Source organism: Elaeis guineensis, chromosome 3, assembly GCF_000442705.2.
Source record: "Elaeis guineensis isolate ETL-2024a chromosome 3, EG11, whole genome shotgun sequence".
In the NCBI taxonomy this organism is placed as follows: Eukaryota; Viridiplantae; Streptophyta; class Magnoliopsida; order Arecales; family Arecaceae; genus Elaeis; species Elaeis guineensis.
In genome coordinates, this window is record NC_025995.2 from 27,977,532 (window position 1) to 27,999,441 (window position 21,910).

Genomic DNA, 21,910 nt, shown 5'->3' on the forward strand with positions numbered 1-21,910 from the left:
CGTCTCCTTCCTCCTCCACCTCTCGGTGGGCCCACGCTATCCCTACCAGCCTCGACAAGACTAGATATCTCTCCTCCTCTCTCTCCTTTGACGTTCGTTTTTGGAGCCATTCGAGCTGAACTTTGTAGGCCAGAATAAACTGGTGGTCGAGATTCGAGTTCCCTAACATGGATTCCTCGTGGTCTCCTCTTTTCCCCTCCTTCCTCTCTTCCCATCCACGAGTCCCCCGATCCACTTCCAACCCCAATCCTACCTCTTTTGTCTTCTTCTGCCCCCCACCCTCCTCAGATCAATCCAAGCTCTCCCAGCTTCAGTGTATTGGTTTGGATTGAGTGAAGCGTAATTGGAGTTCTTCCCGTCTAAGACATTTGGTTTTCGGATCCTGATATGGAGAAGCTCCCGGACGGGGATCGCGCCCTCCTTGGCTACGCCCATCGAGACCCTTTCGGAAACCCGCCGAACTCGGCGGCGCACCGGAACTCCGATGTGGATTTCCACGACGTGTTCGGCGGCCCCCCGAGGCGTTCTTCATTTTATGAGTGTCGTCGGAGCCGGGGGGATCCATTGGAATTGCGTTCCTCGCTGAGGGGGAGAGGAAGCGGGGAGGAGGGCGAGAGGTCACGGCGGCCATGGTCGGACGGGGAGGAGAAGCCTGTGTTTGGGGAGATGAGTAGCCCAGCTCGAAGGAGGTACCTGGGAGATGATTTCTTCAGTGACATTTTTCCGGGCAGCGAGTCCTCAGGTACTACATTGAGAAAGCAGGACCGAGATTCTTACCCATCTGCGCCTGTTTCTCGGGTCCTCAGCCCGAACCGCCCTGTCCTGGCTAGATGCGAACCATATGTTGGAAGTTCCTCACTGCCTGCGCAGCTCAGGTGTTCGATTCCTACCCATCCTTGACATTTTGAATCCAGTTGGCGATACAGAAATCTTTATGTTAAAGTTCGTTACATTTTTTAAATTAATTCAAGAATCAATATACTATGTGAAATTTTCAATTATTGCGACTATTTGCACCCTATCCGGAAAAACTAATACACTAAAGAAAGTGCAGGCATAATGAATGTAGTGTAGACCCAAGGGAGCGAAAGTTATTGACCTATATTGAGATCTTAGGAGGTGTTCGGTTCGCAATCAGAATCAGAATAGAAATGGGAATCGGAATGGCTTGGAATCGGAATTGGAATGGCCAAATCGTCTCAAGCATTTGGTTCATGACCGAAATCGGAATCGAAATTGGAATGAAAAATTGAATCCATAAAGAAGAGTAGAGTAGGGATTGAGTTCTATATAGATTGAGCCATTCCCATTCCATCCCGGAATCGGAATCGGAATGGGACTCCTCCCAACTAAATGGTTGGAATGGGAGTCACCCATTCCGATTCCGATTCCAGTCCTCCACTCCCAACCAAACACCCCTATAGTAGAGTGAAGTTCCAGGATGGTGGTTACACTCATCTTACTACTGCTCAAAATATGAGAGGAATGGGGTAGTCATACCTTTCTTTCCACTACCCGTGATGTGGAAGGAGTGAGATAATTACATTTATCTTTCTACTACCTATGATGTGAGGGAAGGGGTTTTACTATATATTATGTATAGCAATAGTGGGCTATGTGGCACATAATAGTAAGGACAAGTATCCAAAATGAGTGGTGACATCCATCTTACTAGTTATGACCTGCTACTTATAAATATCAAATTGTAATGGTGAGAAGGAAATGTTGCAACACATCAATGAATCTAGCTTATCTTTAATTATCTTTATCTTTACTTTATCTTCCTCTTAGATTACTATTAGGATTTCATCTTAAGAGTAGTTGTAATGGTAGATTACTTTACTTGTAGCCTCTACTACATCCCATCCTATTCAATCCATCTTTTTTTGGATGAGTAGTGTGATGGTAGCAAAAGTCCTTGAAGGTTAAGGCACTGGACCCATGTTACTTCTATCATCTTCTTTGGATCATTCTTTTTTTCTAGCTAATTTGACACCAGTGGCATGCTCACATATCTATCTTTAGCCAAGAGACTGGTCATGAGCTTTTTGGCACACCTATTTCCAAGTGGTCGAAAGGAAAGTTAGCTCACACACACACACTCTCTCTCATGCCTAGTGGGATATCGTTGTATAGCTGCTGTCAGACCATTGCTAAAAGAAATTAACGAAGCAATTACAATTAAACTGCCTACTATGCTAAGGTCACTTATGGAGCAATACATGACATCTTCGGTCTCGTTGTTGGAACAGGTCATGAGAGTTGTTTTTGTTATCAAGAGCCAATATTAGAAACCATAGCACATTCTGGTGTATACTATGGTAAAGTTAGTCAATCCTATATCTTTGTAGCAAATGAATCAGTCCATTAATTTTTGCATAGAAATGTGGAGGTCTTATAGGAACCAACTTTGGGATTTCAGCCTATTAGGAGGAAGAGGCCGAAGACTATCTTATGGACTTCTTAGTGTTCACATACTAAGGCAACACAGAAATTTTGCTATCAAATGCAAAATTATACCAGATCGAACTAGAGTTGATACTTGGTCATCATTGGATTGATGTTTGAGCTTAAAATTCACTATCTCAATTTACAAGAGGTTGGTAAGATCAGTAGACTTCATCGACACAATTCTTTGATGGTGGAACTGATTAGTTAATGGGTAGGAGTAGTGTTACAACCTTACAATATTAGCATCTCCATTATGAGGGCTTGGGGGCAATCCTCTCGATTGATGCCCCAAGTTTTTCTCTGATTGGTATATATTCTAAGTCTATATAGTGGGGAGCAAACATAGCTATGGATTTTACCTCTAGTAGATCCTATATGCTTTCTTCTTGCTGCTCAAGTTTAAGTCTCACCATTACAAGATCCTTGATGCTCTTTAAATTGGCCAAGTTAAGTGACATCTGAGTCCAAAAGTCAAGCCGATGGATGTGGTGTTAGATACATTCCATTATCCTTTGAATCATCGATTGATAGGTTGTGAAGGATATTGTTTACACCAAGAAATTCCATACCGACCCAAACTGGTTGGTACATCCCATATTGAGTCAGACCGGTGGAGAATTGGGACGGTTCAGTCGGGGAAGCTGGTATACTAGAGGAGAAAGAGGAAAAGAGAGGAAGAGAGAGAGAGAGAGGAGGAAAGGGAGAGAGAGAGAGCAGACACTGTCGGAGGTTGACGGTGGTCCGCTACGGCTGTCGGAGGGCCGTGGAAGCCTCTGCGGCTCAACTGTCATCCGATAGGACTTTTAAACGAGTGAGAAAAAGAGAGAAAAAGGAAGAGCGACGTATCGAAGGGAGGTGCAGCCGATAGAGAGGCCGCTGGAGTTTGCCGGGTAGCCGCCATGGCCACCGGATTGTGGAAACCGTGCATACGGAGCCGCGGAACGGGTTGACAGCCTCCATTCCTTCATCGTATTTTTTAAAAGGATAATGAATAGTGAAATCGACAATCAGTTTGTCGGCTTCATCTAATTGCCGGCTTCACTTAAATGAAGCTGGCAAATCCATTATCGGTTTCACGTTTTTCGATTTTTTTTAAAAAAAGACCCATGAAATAGGGGCATCGCCCCTATTTTATGCCCGTGGTGGAGTGCGGCGCCGTCGGCCATAGCAGCCGGTTGAAGGTTGTCTGATCGCCTCTCTGATGACTTTCTCTTCTTCCTTTTCTTTCTTACCCCCCTCTCTCTTTATTTCTCTCTCTATCTTTGTTTTCCTCCTCTCGATTTGCTTCCTTTGCCTGTGTCGGTTTGTGCTGGTCCAATCCGGTATGCATACCAATCCGTACCGCTGGTTGATCAGCATGGATTCTGGTATCGAATTTGCGAACCTTAATTTACACTATATCCAAGTTGATTATGATCTAAAAGCCAATACACTAAGGGAGGTGCAAGCCGATACATCTAGCCTATAGGCCAAATGAATGTGGTGTAGACCTAAGGGAGTGAGAGTTATGTGACAAGGTCTTAGTAGAGTGGAGCTCAAGAATAGATAGTTACACCCATCTTACCATTACTTATAAAATGGGAGGACTAAGGTAATTACACTTATCTTTCCACTACCCATAACGTGGAAGGAGTGGGGTGGTTACACCCATCTTCCCACTACCCATGACGTGAGAGGAGAGGCAATACTACCTGTCATGTTTGGTAATAGTGGGCCATGTGGTATGTGATGGCAAGGACAAGTATCTAAGATGAGTAGTATCACCCATTATACTAGTTACGAGGGGCCATTTGTAGATATCAAATTGTACCATTAAGACGGAAATATTTTGACGTAGCAATGATTCCGGTTTATCCATAATTATTTTTATCTTTATTATCTCATTCTTAGATTACTATTGGGATTTCACCTTAGGAGTAGTGGTAATAGTAGATTACTTCAACTATAGCCTTTGCTACACCCTATCATACTCTATCCTTTTTTTTTTTTTTTTTTGAATGGAGCATGTGATGGTAAGGAAAGTTATTTAAGGTCAAGGCATTTGGGCTTATGCACTTTTATCATCTTCCTTCGATCATCTCTTTCTTTTTTGGCTAATCTGATGCTGGTGGCATGCCTGCACATCTATCCCTAACCACGCGATTTGTGATGAGTTGCCTAGCACACCTATATCCAAGTGGTGGTAGTGAAAGTTGGCCAACAGGAGCTAATGATTTGTGTTCTATGATTGGAACCGATTCCCTCACCTATGGAAAGTTAAATAATTGATTTTTTAAGTAATAAGATGCTCGATGTGGTCTACTGATCATTAACAATTTAGAAGTAATAGTTCTATATTGATAGAAAATTAGGGTGTGATTGAGTGGAGGTGGAGGTCTCGAGGGAGTTATGCCATGCTTAAATTGATTTTAAACCAAAACTCAAGTTTTTCACTAATGGTTCATTTAAATGATCAATTAGGGCCTAAGGCCTCTGAGGACTTTCATGTATATATGCATTTTAGCTAATCATATTTCTTATTATTGCAAGCTGGTTGACTGATAAAAAAATCCTCATCTAGTTGATATGGCTTATGGATTCTTACTGATTAACAACAACCAAGTTACATAGAGCACATGCACGTGATGCTCTGATGCTTGAAAGGGACCATGTTATACAAAAAAGTTAACTGCAACACATAGAAATACGAGGGATTTTTGCAAATTAATTAGTTAATAGTCATGATTAACTTTTACTTGGATGGTGGCATATGAACTTTAAAGGTTCACTTGAATCATAGCAAGAGGTATTTTCTGTTTCAAATCAAAACGAGAAGTCAGCAACTAAGACCTGTTAGGTTAAATGATGATTCAATAGAATGGATTACTTGTGCTGCTCTTTCAGTCATACACAAGGCCTGTGCAAGACTTTAAATGATGATTTAATAAAATGGATCACCCGTGCTACTAAATAAGTTATGGACAAGAACTGTCCAATGGATCAAATGATGATTCAATAAAATGGATCATCTATGCTTCTCTCTAGGTCACTGACAAGGCATGCAGAAGTCTAGCATGTACATTTGCTTTGTACGAGAATATGTTCATATAGCTAATAGCTTGGTTAATATGCACCATTGAAGGCCATATTGTATGTCTTTTCTTATACTCTGTTCCTTATAATGTATTGCTTGGTCCCCATTTCCATGATTTAAAAAAAAAAAAAAACAATGGTAGCCTTATGCTATTTAATGGGATGCGGAACTGAATTATTTCTTAATAATGATGGATCTTTCAATTTATTGTTCATTGTCATTACAATTGACATTTATAAAGAAAATTTGAAATTTCATTATCTGACAGCAAGGAGCTTCCAACAAAATAAGCTTAATAATTTATACACATCAGTAACCAGAATTCTACATGTTACATGGATGATGGTAGCAGATAAAAAATATAATCTTGTTGGAAAATTACGAATATCTGAACATATTGAATGATGAGACCACTATGATACTTTCCCACCTAATGGGCTTTGAAATCAGTTGAGCTTGTAATGACTTTAGTGTCGAGGGTTGCCTTATTGTTTGTTGGCCTATCAATACTTCATTTTTGAGGCCTTCCTAACAATGATAAATATTGATCAGCAAACAAATTTATTTGATGGCTGAAAAATTATGGCATGGCAAAGAATGTAATCTAGAAATTCACCAAAATCAAGCATATTTCTGGAAAGAAATGGTGATCACCAAAGAATATTCAAGGACTTATCAAAGCATATTCATAGAATCTATTATTGTATATTTTCCATTAAGAGATTGCCATAGCATTCTTGGGATTCAACAGTTATTGGTAGGCAATTCTCTCTCAACCTATATTGGTGAGGAGGTCTACATATCCTTTTGTAGTGTTTCGGTATATCTTCTTAGAACAGAAATAGATACAAGGATGAAAATATACAATAATAGATCCTAAGAATATGCTCTGAAAATCCTACATATTCATGAAGATTGTATGAATATTCCAAGAATTTGCTATGACAATACCTTATTGGAAAAGAAACAATAATAGATTTTAGGAATATGCTTTCTTTAGTGATCTTTTGAATATTTGGCTACATGAGCTTGCAGATTTTTTGAAGATTTATATGGCAACAATTACGCTAATACGCCCCTCAAGCAAATAGGGCATAGACTCCACATTGAGCTTGAATTTAAAAGTAGAAAATCGATGATGGGAGAGACCTTTGGTTACTATATTAGCAATTTGCTCTTGAGAGGAGATGAATCTGACATGTAATTGATTGCGAGCAAACTGTTCATGAACAAAGTGAAAATCTATATCAATCAATTCTAATATGTTTAGTATGAGCATGAAAAATGGGATTGACTGTCAAATAAATTGCCCTTAGGTTGTCATACTAAAGGATAGGAGGAGAGGAAAGAAGAGCATGCAACTCATGCAATAACTATTGAATCCATATAAGCTTGGTCGTAGCATTAGCCAACCTTTTATTTTCGGACTTTGCGCTAGAGCGGGCTATAGTGTGTTGTTTTTTTGAGCTCCATGAAATAATATCAGAGCTGAGAAATATCGTATAGCTGCTTATAGATCATCAATCATCAGGGTCTCTAGCCCAATCTACATCCGAATATGCGTGTAAAGTAACCTTAGATAATTTACTTAGTTTAAGTCCAGTGTGAATAGAGTACTTCATGTACCGTAGAATTCATTTAACAATCTTCCAATGCTCAATAGTTGGCCTATGCATTTATTGACATACATAATTGATAGCATAGGCAATTTAGGAAGAGTGAGAGTAAGGTATTGAAGGGCCCCAACTATACTAGGATAATGGCTTGAATCTGGATACAAATCACCTGCATGTAGCGAGAGCTTGGAGCTAGATGGTATCAGAGTAGTCACAGGATTGGAGCCATTCATGGGAGTCTTCTTGAGAAGATCAGAAATATACTTGGACCATGTATGAACTAAGCCATCTTGCATAGAGTGAGCCTCAACACTTAGGAAATAATGGAGTGGGCCTAGATCTTTTATTGCATGTATGGATTCAATAGTTATTGCATGAGTTGGGTGTTTTTCTTTCCTCTCCTCTTCCACTTTGGTGTGACAACTTAAGTGAGTGATTTGATAGCAAATCTTGTTTTTCATTCCCTTATCAAAGGTATTGAAATTGATTTCATCTTGTTCGTGAATGGATAACTCACAATCAACCGTATGTTAGTTTCGTCTCCTCCGAAAGTAGATAGCTGATATACTAACCAAAGGTCCCTCGTATCATCGATTATGAGTAGTCTAGGCCCTATTTGCTTGCGGGGGATATTAGCCCGGTTGTTACCATATAAATCTTCAAAAGTCTCCAAGATCATGTAGCTAAATATTCAAAAGTCTCTAAGATCATGCAGCTAAATATTCAAAAGATCATCAAATAATGTTCAAGAAATTGCCAAAGCATATTCCTGGAATCTATTATTGTATATTTTCCATGAAGGGATTGCATAGCATATTCTTGGAATATTTGTAGAATCTTCAATAATATGTAGAATTCCTAAGCATATTCTTGGGTCTATTATTGTACATTTCTATTCTTGTGTCTGTTACCATTTTAAGCAGATGTATAGAAATACTATAAAAGGATATGTAGACCTCCTCACCAACACATGTTAAGAGAGAATTTCCTACAACTCTAGTTTTTTTCTTCAAACATAATCAAGCAGATCAAAAGCTCTTATATATGGAATAAAACATGTTTGCCTTACAAGATAATTGGGTCCTTCCAACCTAATGCTGATAGAACAAAGATCGGAGGAAGAAGAGCCATTCTACTTAGAGGAAATAGGTGACAGGATGGCCATGGAGCTTGGCAAGGAGAGCAAGAGCAAAGGAAAAATGAGGATAGGAGAACAACAGCTGTAGAAGAGAGGCTTAGGGAAGGGGATGGAAGGTGGATGGAAGATAGGATCAATGGATGCAAGTCAAAGGAGCTCTAATACCATGAAGAAAAGAAAATTGGTGTTGTGGGAAACTCTCTTTCAATTTGTGTTGGTGAGGAAGTCTATGTATACTTTATAGTGTTTCTGTACATCTGCTTATAATGGTAATGGATGCAAAGATGGAAATATATAATAATAGATCCTAATATAATACTTAGGAATCCTTATATTTTTAAAGATTTTACAAATATTCTAAGTAGGCTATAGCAATGCCTTAATCGAAAATATACAATAATAGATTCTAGAAATATGCTTTGGTAATTTCTTGAATATTCTGTGGTGATTTTTTGAATATTTGGTTGCATGATCTTGGAGATTCTTGAAGATTTATAGTGCAGCAACTAGGCTAATAATGTCGATGGTTCCTATCAATGTCCACTAACCACTGTCACCATTGAGAAGGATGGCATCTCAATGGCCAATCCCAACCCCAAATATCACACCTAGATCATGAGAGATTAGCTTGCCTTGGGTTGGATCATGAACTCAGTTGTCGATCACGTGCTTGGTCATCTGGTGGATATTGGTTTGGCACAAGAAGCTTGGATAATCTTGGAGCAATTGTTTGCTGCCCACAACAGTGCTCAAGCCTAGACCATTTGTTTGCAACTTCAAATCTTATGCAGGGGGAGTTGTTCGATCTCCTAGTATATTCAAGAAGCCAAAGGTTTGATCAACTCTCTTGCTGCAATTGGACAGCCTATTTCCCATTATGATCAGTAAGAGTAGGTGACCAACGATCTTGGTCCAGAATACGGCTCATACGTGATAGGACGCTCACAGAACTTCATGGCATGCTATTGACACAAACACGCTTGGCGATCCAGAGCAGCTTCCCGAATGCCGCCTTTTCAGCAGTAGCTGGGCCTATGGCCCACATTGCTATTGTTTAGTCCAAACCCCTTGACAGCCACAACATACTTCAACATCGGGTCCTCATGGCTGAGGATCTCATCCGTAGCTTGACACTACAGAAACTGAATCTGCGGATAATGGACTTAATTTAATACCTTTTACTGTGGTTGTCGCAGGAATAATCAAAGGTGATTATGATGTCAACTTTTCAATAAAAATGGCCATACAGTAGGAGTACATCGTCAACGATTCAATCATGCTTTTTAGCTTGACAATACTCCACGTTAGGTTCATGTTGCCTCTGCTCCGCCTCATTCATTTGGTATTGGTGACTACATGTGGATTCTCGACATGGGTGCCACACATCATATGACTGCTCCTCTCTCTAATCTTTCTTTTCTATCTAATTATGGGGATCAAGACTAGGTTATGGTTGGAGACAGATCAGGTTTGCCCATTACTTACATTGGTTCTTCCTCTCTTTCCTCTTTACATCGACCATTGTATTTACTAAATATTTTGCTTGTCCCAATTATTTTGAAAAACTTGTTATCCATCTTTTGGTTCACTCAAGATAATAATTGCTTCTTTGATTTTCACCCATCTCATTTTCTTGTCAAGGATCAGGAAACTGACAAAATATTGCTCTATAAACCTCTTAAAGATGGCCTCCATTGTCTTTCGATCCCTAGCTTGTCTCTGGCAGCATTTGTGGTGTTTGCTCCATCAACCAACAACTAGGCTAATAATTACAAAAATGGATTTATCATACAACTCATCACATATTAACATCATTAAGACCAGGTTATGCCATATTGTACAGAATCGGGTGGTACAGGGCATACTATATTCTACCGATTCGGTATCGATATATGGTATAGGAGATGTATTGATGCTCAGTACGCCTAACTGGCCCTCTACTAGGCATCCCAACATGGTGATAGGATGGCACCAATATAAGGTCCAGTACAAAGACAGCATACCTTGATAAGATTATGTTCACATCAACTTTTTATTTTATTACACTATTAATACGGATAAACCAAGAACATATTTTAATCACATAAAAGAAAAAAGAAAAAAGAAAAAAAAAAACTGCTTTTATTGTTTACTATATAAGAAATATCTAACTATTAGACTTTTGTGGAAATGGTCGTTTTGAAATGTTGTTGGGCCACTAAAAATGAGGCACTATCAATTCTTTGTTATGATGAGAGAAAGCCTACATGGTGGAAGAGGGCATGATGGGGATTTATGGGTTTAGTTCTTTACTCTTACATCCTTGAACAAGTTGTCCTTTGCCTGCTAATTAGGCAAACCTATGATTTGACCTTATTAGCCCTGGCCGGACCCAATCTTTTACACTTGTGGGCTAAGTGCTTGAGTCCAGTGTGATATATGACCCATCTAGAAAATCGCGTTAGGTTTGGATCATATTTATCCTACTTGACCCGATCGCAGAGTCTTGTACCACCGTGGATGGCTGCCACATCATTCATTTTAGAGATGAGTGGCTCTCCATCTTCATGACAAGCTACGTACCGTTCTAATGGTGCCTTATCGTATTTTAGGATGAATGAAAACCACCCATCTCTAAGATGGATGACATAGCTGTTATCCGTGATACTACAGGACTCTGTGGTGCAAATGTTGTACCATAAAGGATCCGAACTCACTTGACCTAGTCTGACCCTACTTGTGCACTAATTGGGTCAAAAATGGGCCAAACATTAGATGACCTAACCCATCATGACTCGGCCCAACCTAGCTTACCTAAAGCCTCATGATTTGGAAATGTCTATCCCTTCAATCACTCACCCATTGTCTTATTTGATTTATAGTTGGATATTAGGGCCATTTGTTTGTTGTTTGAAAATTTGAGGGCTTAAATAATGTTAAACTGTCCCTTATGTTGACGAAATTAATGGTAGGATTCCACACCAACACCCTGTTTTTTTTATTTTATTTTATTTTTATTTTAATAATAATTTTTTGGACTTGATCGTTATTCCTAGTAGATTTAGAAAAAAATGTTACACTATATGTGTCTTTTTATTTTTTGAATTGGACATGAACCTAGACTCCACCCAGCTTCAGTCCCAAATATATTTTGTAAGGCTTAGATCTTGCTCAACTTGAGGACCGCTTGGTTTGCTGTAAGTGGCTGAGTAGGAGCCCCACTTCATTGAAGTGGCTTCAGTTCCCCCTTAGGGTGAGACCACTTTGGGCCTTTTCTCCCTTAAATCAGGCCAGGGAGGAATTCAATTCAACTCCAGTTGATGCCAAACTCAAAATGGGCTCCCTTAGCCTCTTGAGTTTTGATACCCAATTGGGGGCAAACAAACAGGCTCCATTTCACCCAGTACTATATTTAGTTCATGTTCTTTGTCAATTTTTGCAGCTTAAGTTCACCATATTTGTAAAAATTAAGCCACATTAGGAGAAATAACCTTTTAAATTCTCACTCTGACAACCCAGATGCATCTTGCTTGTCAAAATAATTGCAACTTTGCCATCCTTTATTTATATCCATCTGAATTTTTGGTCATTGTGATGGGTTTCAACCTTTCATTACACATGCAAACACAGAAACACACATGCATCTTTCAATCACTCAACAAGTATCGCTTTCCAAGTGAAACTTGCCCTAGATCTCACACATATTGGAAAAAAATAATCGATGAATACTTTTTCTTCTTTATTTTATTTAAATTTATTTATTCATGCAATTTCCTCCCTTCTATTGACATCAACAAATTTGAATATTTCCAGCCACTCTGTGAAGTTAGCCAAAGGGATAGACCATCCGTCATTTGGATCTCCCACTAATCATTCTCTATATAAAAATGAGTATGAAGCTCCTGATGTATTCAGCTTTCCCTCTTCCCCAAATGCTTCTGTCTCTAGTTTTACAACCCGAGAAGTACGAGCACAAATTGATCTGAGAAATGAAAGTCATGCTTTTTATCGCCAAAGTCCTTTATCTCGTCCGTTTTCTAATAGGTCATTAAAGACCACTGATTCTGCTTGGCACAGCACAGAAAGCCAATATCAAAAGGACTCATTGGGCTTAGAAAGTTATATCAGCAGCAGCCAATTCCATTTCTCCATGTACAGATGGGTGGGCAAAGGAGTAAAACTGGTTTTGCCTTATAATTCAGAAGAAAGAAATAAAAATGTAAGCAGGCCTAGAAAATTACCTGAAGTGGTGATACATGGAGTTGATCTAGCCAGTGATGATGACAATATATCAACTGTGACTGGAGCATCAGAATCCCAAAGTGAGAGTCATGCTACCAAGTTGCCGAATGATTTCCCTATGGAGAGAAAGTTTGATACAGGTTCAGCAAGTGTGGATAACCATTTGCCTGCTAAGTTTGAGCTGAAGGACCTTCACAGTGATTCAGTCAAAGAATCAGGTATTCATGCATTAGTCATCATTTTATTCTTCTCCAATCTTATCTTTTTTTCATGTCTCTTCTGGTGCTTTGTATGATATAGGTACTTGCAAGAACACCAATAAGGAGGTTCCTGTGACTAAACTTGATACAAGGAAATCTGGAGCAAGAAATCTATGCCAGCTGTTTAATGATGAATTTAGAAAACAAGGTAAAACATAATCTGGCTGGTAATTATGAAATTGGATGCTACCTTTTCCAAACTATTTCAAGTGTAGCTTCTGTCTTCTTGATCATAGGACATGAGGATGTAATTATACAGGATGAGGAAACAGGAGGCTTGTCCAGAGGCCAAAGAAATGTTAATGATAATGTTGGATTTAAAGAGAAAGCTGGAAGAGAAAATAGTGTAGGTTACATTGAAGTAATGAGCATAAGCAGTCAAGATGTCCCGATATGCATGGAAGATAAAATGCCTGGTGGCAGAGTAAAGGGTAAAGTAAAGGAGTTCATCAAAATATTCAATCATGAAGGTTCACCAAAATGCGAGAGCACATTCGAAACTCAGGGACGCAGATCTAAAGGAAAATGTGGAGGCAACATCATAATAGAAGACCAACATAGCATCCCTACAACCAGGGCTGATAAGAAAGTCAAACCTAGCCATGAAAACAATGGAGCATTTTTGGCTACCTCTGTGGCAGTATGTTAACCAAATACCTAAATTGTTCATTATTTGAAATTTTGAAGTTTTATATTGTTGGCTTCGCTCATATGTGTTGTAGTTGATTTAATAAGTAGTCTAATAATTGTTTCAGGTAAATGAAATATTAAATGGGGTAGAGAAGCCGGACTCCAATATGAGCTCTCACAATCACATTAACAATGATTCATCTTCAGAAAGAATTGACATCACAGGTCCATGTTCTGGTTAGTTCTGTTAAATCATATTTCATGCAGTATCTTTAGTTTCAGGCTTTCAGTATTTTAAGATCGAACCCTTGTTTCTGACTACAAATTTAATTAATTTGCTACTATAATGGTCTATTTTGAAGAGTTTTTCTTTCATAATCATGTGGAACAATGCTAAGCATACACCAGGGGACAAAAAAGAAAAGAATGAGACTAAGGAGTTGCTGATCGAAGTAAACAGTTTGGTATATGTTATGAAAAGGTGTCTCTATAAATGTTATCCTTGGCACTCCCAAAAAAAGTCAGCTTATGGGCTGTTGATGGAACCTCATGATTGACTAGTCATTCCTAAGAACACTCCATTTGGTTGCATACTAATTCTTGACAAGTACCAAATCTGGAGAATTTGGTTTCTTTATGGTTTGTTTCAAAATGATGGATTTGACTGAAAGGCTTAGAAAACAGAGCAGCAGGTGGTGCAAACAAGCTGAGCTTAGCTGGGTAGTAGGATGCCTTGGCTTGGCTTGTTATATAAAAGAGGTAATTATGCTTGAGTGGAGCTTGACAATGGTATTTGTGGGTGCTGTGTTAGTATTATTTGTGGATGATTGTGCTCAGTTTGTCACACATATAATTTTTTTTTTCTTTGAAATGAAGTTGGGGGCCGAGATGGGACCCTTCAACTTTCATTGAGTGAATTAAACAGAATTACAGAGCTCAAGTCCATGAAGGACCAGAGGGAGAGAAAAAGAACTGAGACAAGATAACAGAAGGGACAGAGAGAATAAGAAATGGGAAGATCAGAGGCTGTAATTAGATCTTATACAAACGACTGCAATCTCTCACAAGTCACCGCTCTATGTTTTCTCCTCTGTGCTTGGGAGTCACCTATATATGCTATTTCAGTATTTTGAGCATTACACGTTCATATATTTGGGATGTGGATGGATTCAAGTTGAGTTATTAACTTATCATTACTTGGTATAACATTATATATAAGTAGAGGAGTTCAGATTTGTATTAAAAGGTTATCAGGAGCAAAGGGCTCATGATAACATGGACTCTCTTGCTGATCAAGAAAGGAGCTGGTAAATTATGTGGCAGATGTAGCCCTTAAATCACAATCATTGGTGCAGGATAAAATAAAGTAAATGGTGTTTAGGACAAGCTTAATGGTTACAGTTGTGGATATTTTGGTAGCACATAATGTTATATAGGTTTTATCAAATGATATGAGGTAACTAATTTTGAGGGGAAGTAAGAATACATGAAAAGATATGGAACCATTTGTTTGGCTAAATGATCAACTGGTTGTAAGATTCTGGTACTGGTCCATTCCTAATTGGACTGGTGAAGTATTGGTACTTGAGTTGCCTTTCAAATTGGGAAAAAAAAGTGATGTCAGCTTAATAGCTGGGATCTGAACTGTGCATCAGCACAATATGGTATGTATTGTTACCATACCAGATTGGCATTTGACTGGTATCAGTAATGGTATTAACATTCTAAACTTGGTGGTATTATGGGTTTGCAAAAGGATAACTAAAATTGATATAGGAATAAAATTAGGTTGAAATAATCCCTAATTCGCTTACAAAAGTTATTTTTAACAATTTCCTAATGTTATATATGCAAAGAAAAAAAAGATAGTTAATGGCGAGGATTCAGGTCCTAGTAGTGTTGGGTTCAGATAGTGCAATGGAATAGTGGACTTCAAAAATTTATGATCATAAAATCCATAACACCCAAAACCCTAGACCCAAGATCCCTCGACTAATTGCAATTAATGAACAACTAATAAAGCAATTAAGTAGTTTAGATAAATACCTCTTACGCTAAATTTTCAAATCTCCATAGACACACAAGCGTATGCCCTCCACAGGTGATCCACACGAAAATTGCTCCAGGAACAAGACTCTTAGCGTCAAAATCTTGTTGATGAGTTCTAACCAATAGAACTTGGTTTGACCCAATCTGATCAAACCTGCACCTTGACTTGGACTTGGCCTCTCTTTGACTTGGACTTGGACTCCTAAACCCTCTTTTTCTTCCTCTATTTTCCTCCTAATTCTCTAGGCTCTTGTCTTAAAGTGGGGCAGACTTGTCTTAATTTCAAGACAATGTCTTAACAAGACAAGGAAGAGAACTATCGGAAAGAGTTGGAAATACCTTGAACCACTCTGCTACCACCTATTTATAGCAACAGAGGGGCGCAGAAGGGGTCCAGATACGCTCTTTCACGGAGTCACTTAATCAGTGTATCAAAAATTAAGAGTCTTATTTGAGAAGGACTCTTAATTATAAGATACAGTGATTCAGCCTTTTCTCGCATCCCCTGCGCATATCATCAATTAGGAGATGCCATATTTGCCTCAAACCATCTCAGAAAATTCTGAGATTTTGCCACGTGGTAGCCACTTGAATCAGGATTCTAATGGCACAAAAATCAAAGCATGACAATATCCCAATCGTGAGAAAGAAATGCGTGAAGTCGCGAGTGTTTGTATTTCTCACTGCCGTGCGTGCGCAGATCTTTGGGGCATCTCACGCCCCATCTGGCTATAGCACACTTTAAACTTTGTGCCATGCAGATAGAGGGTTGAGAGGGCTTCATCATAGGCATGGAGATCAGATAAGAAGAAGATTTAAAACCCCTTCACCGATCAAAAAAATTTCAACCTTATCGTTTTGTGCGCTAGACTTGATAGAGTTCTAACCTACTTGGACTCTATATATGGCGCCCCAAATGGCTAAAAATATCTAATAAAATCTAGATAAATCTGGTCCAAGTTAGAACTTAACCTAATTTAATTAACAGCCCAATTGAGTTAGCCAATTCAACAAGATTTTGACCAAATCAGATTAAGGAGCTAGGGTTTGTGCCACATGTGCTAGCATGTTTCCTGACAATCCTAGTTGGTTCCTTTGGTCCGTCCAACCAACCAATCAAAACTTGTTCTTGGTTAATTTCTTAATATGTGTGACCCTATGGGCTCCACATCCAGCCAATAGTAGGTCCGGATGTATGTTGACCTGATTAGATTAGACTCCATCTAATCAATTTAGGTCAAACTCATGTCAACCCGAGTTATCAAATTAAAACTCTTTTTAATTGACTTATGAATTAATTACTTCAATTCATGAAAACCCATAAGATATGATTGATGTCTAGCAATATGTCATGCCCATCCGAAAGATGTGAAATTTGATAGAAATTATCAAAATATCCTTCAATGGCAAGTTACTATACAATTCAATCCTTCGATCATCCTGCATCCCAAATATGCTCATAAGTATGGAATTATGTCAAACTCAAACACATATTCCTATTGACTCATCATCAATCAATGATAACTTTAATAAAAATTAAAAATCCTTTCTAATCTTCATACTGCTTTGGCCAAAGGCTTTCTAAGTTATCTAGAGATGAGAATATATGGATGTCATCTCCTCTTACTCGGAGTGATTGATTCCTTATTGATCTACTCACAACCTTCATACACAATCCACCATATCGAGAATACCCCGTTCATGACTTTAGTCATGATTAAGTATGAACCAAAATATAGATTCATGTGAACAAGATTTCATGGTGATCTCAGGTTTAAGGATCACTTGCACAACTCTCACTTAGAGAACTATCTTTTGACATGCAAGTAAGATTTTCATAAGATGTTCTCTTGGTAGATCAAATCAGTGTACTCATATCTTAATGAGTACCCATATCCTTGTATTAGTGTCCCTACACAACTGGTTGTGAGGTCATCCACTCTCTCCATCGAGCATACATAGGATATGCTAGTCTTTCGGATTCATTGATCTCCTGACTCAATGATCCAACGACTAGGATTATTTTAAATTAGGATTTTAGAGTTTTAGGTCTCACTGATATGAACCCTTCATGTCCATAAAATCATTGCCCTGATTTATGGGATTCATCATAATCTTAAAAATTGTTAAGACACAGCAAATGATGAATCATAAAAATATCTCTTTATTAATAATAAATGTCATACATGAGTTAGGAGTAATTACAGAAAAGATCCTATCACATATCAAATGCGATTGGCTTGCAGGACACAATTCTTTCAATCTCTCACTTGCATCAAAGCCAATCGTCCTTGTATTTAACACCCATACAATCAAGGTGGTGATCAAGTTGCTGTTGAGGAAGTACTTTAATGAATGGGTCTGCCAAGGTTTGCCATACCGTGCCGAACCGGCCGGTACACCCCATCTCGTACCGGACCGGCGGGGAACCGGCACGATTCGGCTGGTAAAATCGGTACACCGGCGGTACCGACGAATAAAGAACGAAAAGTGAGAAAGAGAGAGAGGGGAGGGAAGAGAGGGAGGTGGGAGCCACCGGAGGCCGGCGCGGCCGGCTGCGGCCGTCGGAGGGCTTCCGAGCCCCGTATCGCCCGATAGGGCTTTCAAGAGAGCAAAAAAGAGAGAGAGAGTACTCGGAGGGGGGTGAAGAACCTACCGGATAGACGGTGCTTCCGTTGCGAGGCTCCCGGTGGCCGACGAGCCGACGCCGACGGCCTGAGGGCGGTCGAGCGGGCGAAGCCCCTCCGCGGCTCCGCCCCCTTCTTTTTCGAAACAGACGTCGTCTGTTTCGATTTTTTCTTTTTTTTTTTTGTTTTAAACTTATAAAGTCGGCAACTGGGTTGCCGACTTAAGAATTTTTTAAAAAAAAACAAAAATCGTGAAGCCGGCAAATCGTTTGCCGACTTCACTTAAAATCATGTTTTTAAAAAAATTTGCGAAACAGGGGCATCGCGATGCTCTTGTTTCACACCTGCGGCACCGCGCACGTGGATAGCGCCCTCTGACGGCCACGGCGGCCAGTCGAAGGCCGTCTGGTGGCCCCGCCGGCTCCTTCCCCTCTCTCTTTTTTTTTCTTCCTCTTTCTCTCTCTTTATTTCTCTCAATTTCTCACTTTCTTCTTTCGGTTCGGGTCGTCGGTTCGGTACGGTATGAAACCATACTGCCGGCCGGCCGAAACGGCCGGCGGTACCGGTTCAGCAAACCTTGGGGTCTGCTATGTTGTTCTTCGTATGTACTCGTTCGATGACTACGTTTTGTTTTTCAACAATCTTACGAATGAGGTGGAAGCGCCTTAGGATATGTTTGGACTTTTGGTGAGACCTCGGTTTCTTAGCTTGTGCAACAGCTCCAGTGTTATCACAAAATAGTGGCACTGAATATTGAATCTCAAGAACTACATCCAATTTGGTGATGAATTTCTTCATCTAGATAGCTTTCTTAGCTGCTTCACTAACGACAATGTATTCTGTCTCAGTGACTGAGTCAGCTACAATTTGCTGTTTGATAATTTTCCAACTCACTGCACTATCATTCAGAGTAAATACATATCCTGATATGGATTTACAATTATCTGAATCTAATTGAAAACTAGAGTCAGTAAAGCCTTCTAGTTTCAACTCTGATCCTCCATAAACTAGAAAAATATCTTTAGTTCTTCTAAGATACTAAGAATGTTTTTCACAGTGTTTCAATGATCCTCCTCCGGATCAACCTGAAACCTGCTTACTATGCCTACGGCATAAGCAATATCAGGTCTAGTACATAACATGGCATACATGATTGATCCTACAGCCGAAATATAAGAAATTCTATTTATCTTTTCTCTCTTTTCAGGTATCTTAGGAGACATCTTCTTAAATAGATGTATGCTTTGACTCATAGGTAACTAACCTCTTTTACTTACCTCCATGTTGAATTTTTTCAACACTAAGTCGATGTACCTAGATTGGGATAAGTCAAGTATCCTCTTAGATCTATCTCTATAGATCTTTATACCTAGTATATAGGATACTTTTCCCAAATCTTTCATGGAAAACTTTTTAGATAGCCAAGTTTTGACCGATTGTAACATTGGGATATCATTCCCAATGATAAGTATATCATTAACATACAATACTAAGAAGACTATGGCACTGCCATTTGTCTTCTTATACACACATGGCTCATTAACATTTTTGATAAAACCAAACTCCTTTATAGTTTCATCAAAGCGGATGTTTCAACTCCTTGAGGCTTGCTTCAATCCATAAATGGATCTCATTAGCTTGCATACTTGATTTGGTCTCCCACTTGAGACAAATCCCTCCGACTGTGATATATAAACTTCTTCCTCAAGATTTTCATTGAAAAAAATAGTTTTTACATCCATTTGCCAGATTTCATAATTATAATATGCAGCTATAACAAGCATAATTCGAATGGACTTGAGCATTGCTACTGATGAAAAGGTTTCATCATAATCAATTTTTTGTCTTTGCTTAAAATCTTTTGCCACCAGCCTAGCCTTGTAGGTCTCTACTTGGCCATCTGCTCCAATCTTCTTCTTGAAAATCCATTTATATCCTATTGGGGTTATACCTTCAGGTGGATCAACCAAAGTCCATACTTGATTAGAGTACATGGAGTTCATCTCAGATTTTATGGCTTCACGTCATTTATCAGAGTCCCTACACTGGATAGCTTCTGTATAGGTCATAGGATCATCATCCTGAATGATATGGGCTTCCTTGTCATTCTCAATGACAAAATCATATTTTAGAGGTACATTCTGTACTTTTTTTGATCTTCGGAGAGGAGGTTTGTGTTGTGGATATTCCTGATCAACAGATGCAATTGGTTTTGGAATTTTATATTGAGGATAAGATAAGGTAGATTGTAGGTTTTGAACTTCACTTGATTCAATCATCCTCCTACATCTCTTTTCTTGGACAAATTCTTTTTCCAAAAAAACAGCATGCTTACGGACGAAAATTTTTTGTTTAGTAGGATGATAAAAGAAGTATCCAATATCTTCTCGACGATAACCTATAAATCTACATTTGTCAACCCTAGCACTTATGTCCAAAAGTATTTTTGACATAAGCAGGACATCCTCAAAGCTTAAAATATTTATGATTTGGCTTTTTTTTCTTTCTATAACTCATATAGAGTGCTGGTTACTGACTTAGATGGTATCCTATTCAAGATGTAAGCAGCTGTTTCTAGGGTATATTTACAGAAAGATACAAAAAGATCCGTGAAGCACATTACGGACCGCACTATATCTAATAGAGTACAATTTCTCCTTTCTGCTACACCATTTAACTGTGGTGTATAAGGAGTTGTCCATTCAGAGAGAATTCCATGTCCTTTAAGATGATCAAAAAATTCACTGGATAAGTATTCGCTATCTTGATCAGATTGAAGAACTTTAATATTTTTTTAGTTTGATTTTCGACCATCTTTTGATATTTTTAAACTTATCAAAGGCCTCGGATTTGTATTTCATGAGATACACATATCCATATCTTGATAAGTCATCTGTAAAAGTTATAAAATAAAAATATCCACCTCTAGCTTGAGTTGTCATAGATCCACAAATATCTGAATGTATAAGACGTAACAATTCATTTGCTCTCTCCATGTCTTGTGAATGGAGACTTGGTCATTTTACCCATGAGACAGGATTCACAAGTTCCAAATGATTCAAAATCATTAGAATCAAAGAATTCTTTTTTGTACAACTTGTGTAACCTTGACTCACTAATATGACCAAATCGGTAATAATTTCTAATTTTCTATAGTCCCTGCAATGATTTGCATATATGAGACCCACATGCGGTATCCAATACCCATGAATTAGAAGTTGAAGCACTCAATGATAAACTAGTTTGAATCATGTACAAATCTTTCGATGCTTCATTTGCATCATGCTTCAAACTTGCAAGGTGCTCTTACAATTCTTCTTCCAGTGCCCTTGCTTACCACAATGATAACAGGCACCATTTGTGAAGTCCTTCACTTTCTTCCTCTTTTGGATGTTACCTTTAAGGTTCTGTTTTTTTTTTAGAACCCTTTTTTCCTATCTTTGTCTTCTTCTTATCAACTAGAAGAAGAGGAGCCTTTTTTGATTTGAAATGGCTCTCAACTATTTTTAACATATTTAACAGCTCTGGTAAGGTGGTATTTAGTTTGTTTATATGGTAATTTATGATAAACTGATAGAAAAAATCAGGAAGTGACCGCAGGATCAAGTCCTGACTAAGCTATCCATCCATGACAAACCCCAATTGACTTAATCGAGTGATTAAGTCAATAATCTTTAGAACATGGGTCTGCACGGATGAGCCCTCACTCATTCTGGCTTGGAACAACTGCTTCGATATTTCATATCGAGCAATCTTACTTTGCTCTCCATATAATTCTTTAAGATTGAGTAATATAAACTGAGATTCCATGTTCTCATGTTGTCTCTATAACTCATTGCTCATTG

The 21,910-nt window shown here is 38.7% G+C and overlaps 1 protein-coding gene across 3 annotated transcripts in view; it reads left to right on the forward strand.

Moving 5' to 3' along the window:
- Positions 1-202: 202 nt before the first annotated feature.
- The window catches only part of LOC105035773 (J domain-containing protein required for chloroplast accumulation response 1), a 39,647-nt gene continuing 17,939 nt past the window's right edge, over positions 203-21,910 (forward strand). Inside the window, exons 1-5 of one of the 3 annotated variants that reach the window (XM_073253745.1) lie at positions 203-875; positions 12,071-12,717; positions 12,800-12,907; positions 12,975-13,399; positions 13,515-13,626. In XM_073253745.1, the coding sequence (XP_073109846.1) occupies positions 388-875; positions 12,071-12,717; positions 12,800-12,907; positions 12,975-13,399; positions 13,515-13,626 (1,780 nt within the window). In that variant the 5' untranslated portion in view covers positions 203-387. The remainder of the gene's footprint in view (positions 876-12,070; positions 12,718-12,799; positions 12,908-12,974; positions 13,400-13,514; positions 13,627-21,910) is intronic. The other 2 variants (XM_073253746.1, XM_010911466.4) reach the window with 2 other exon arrangements.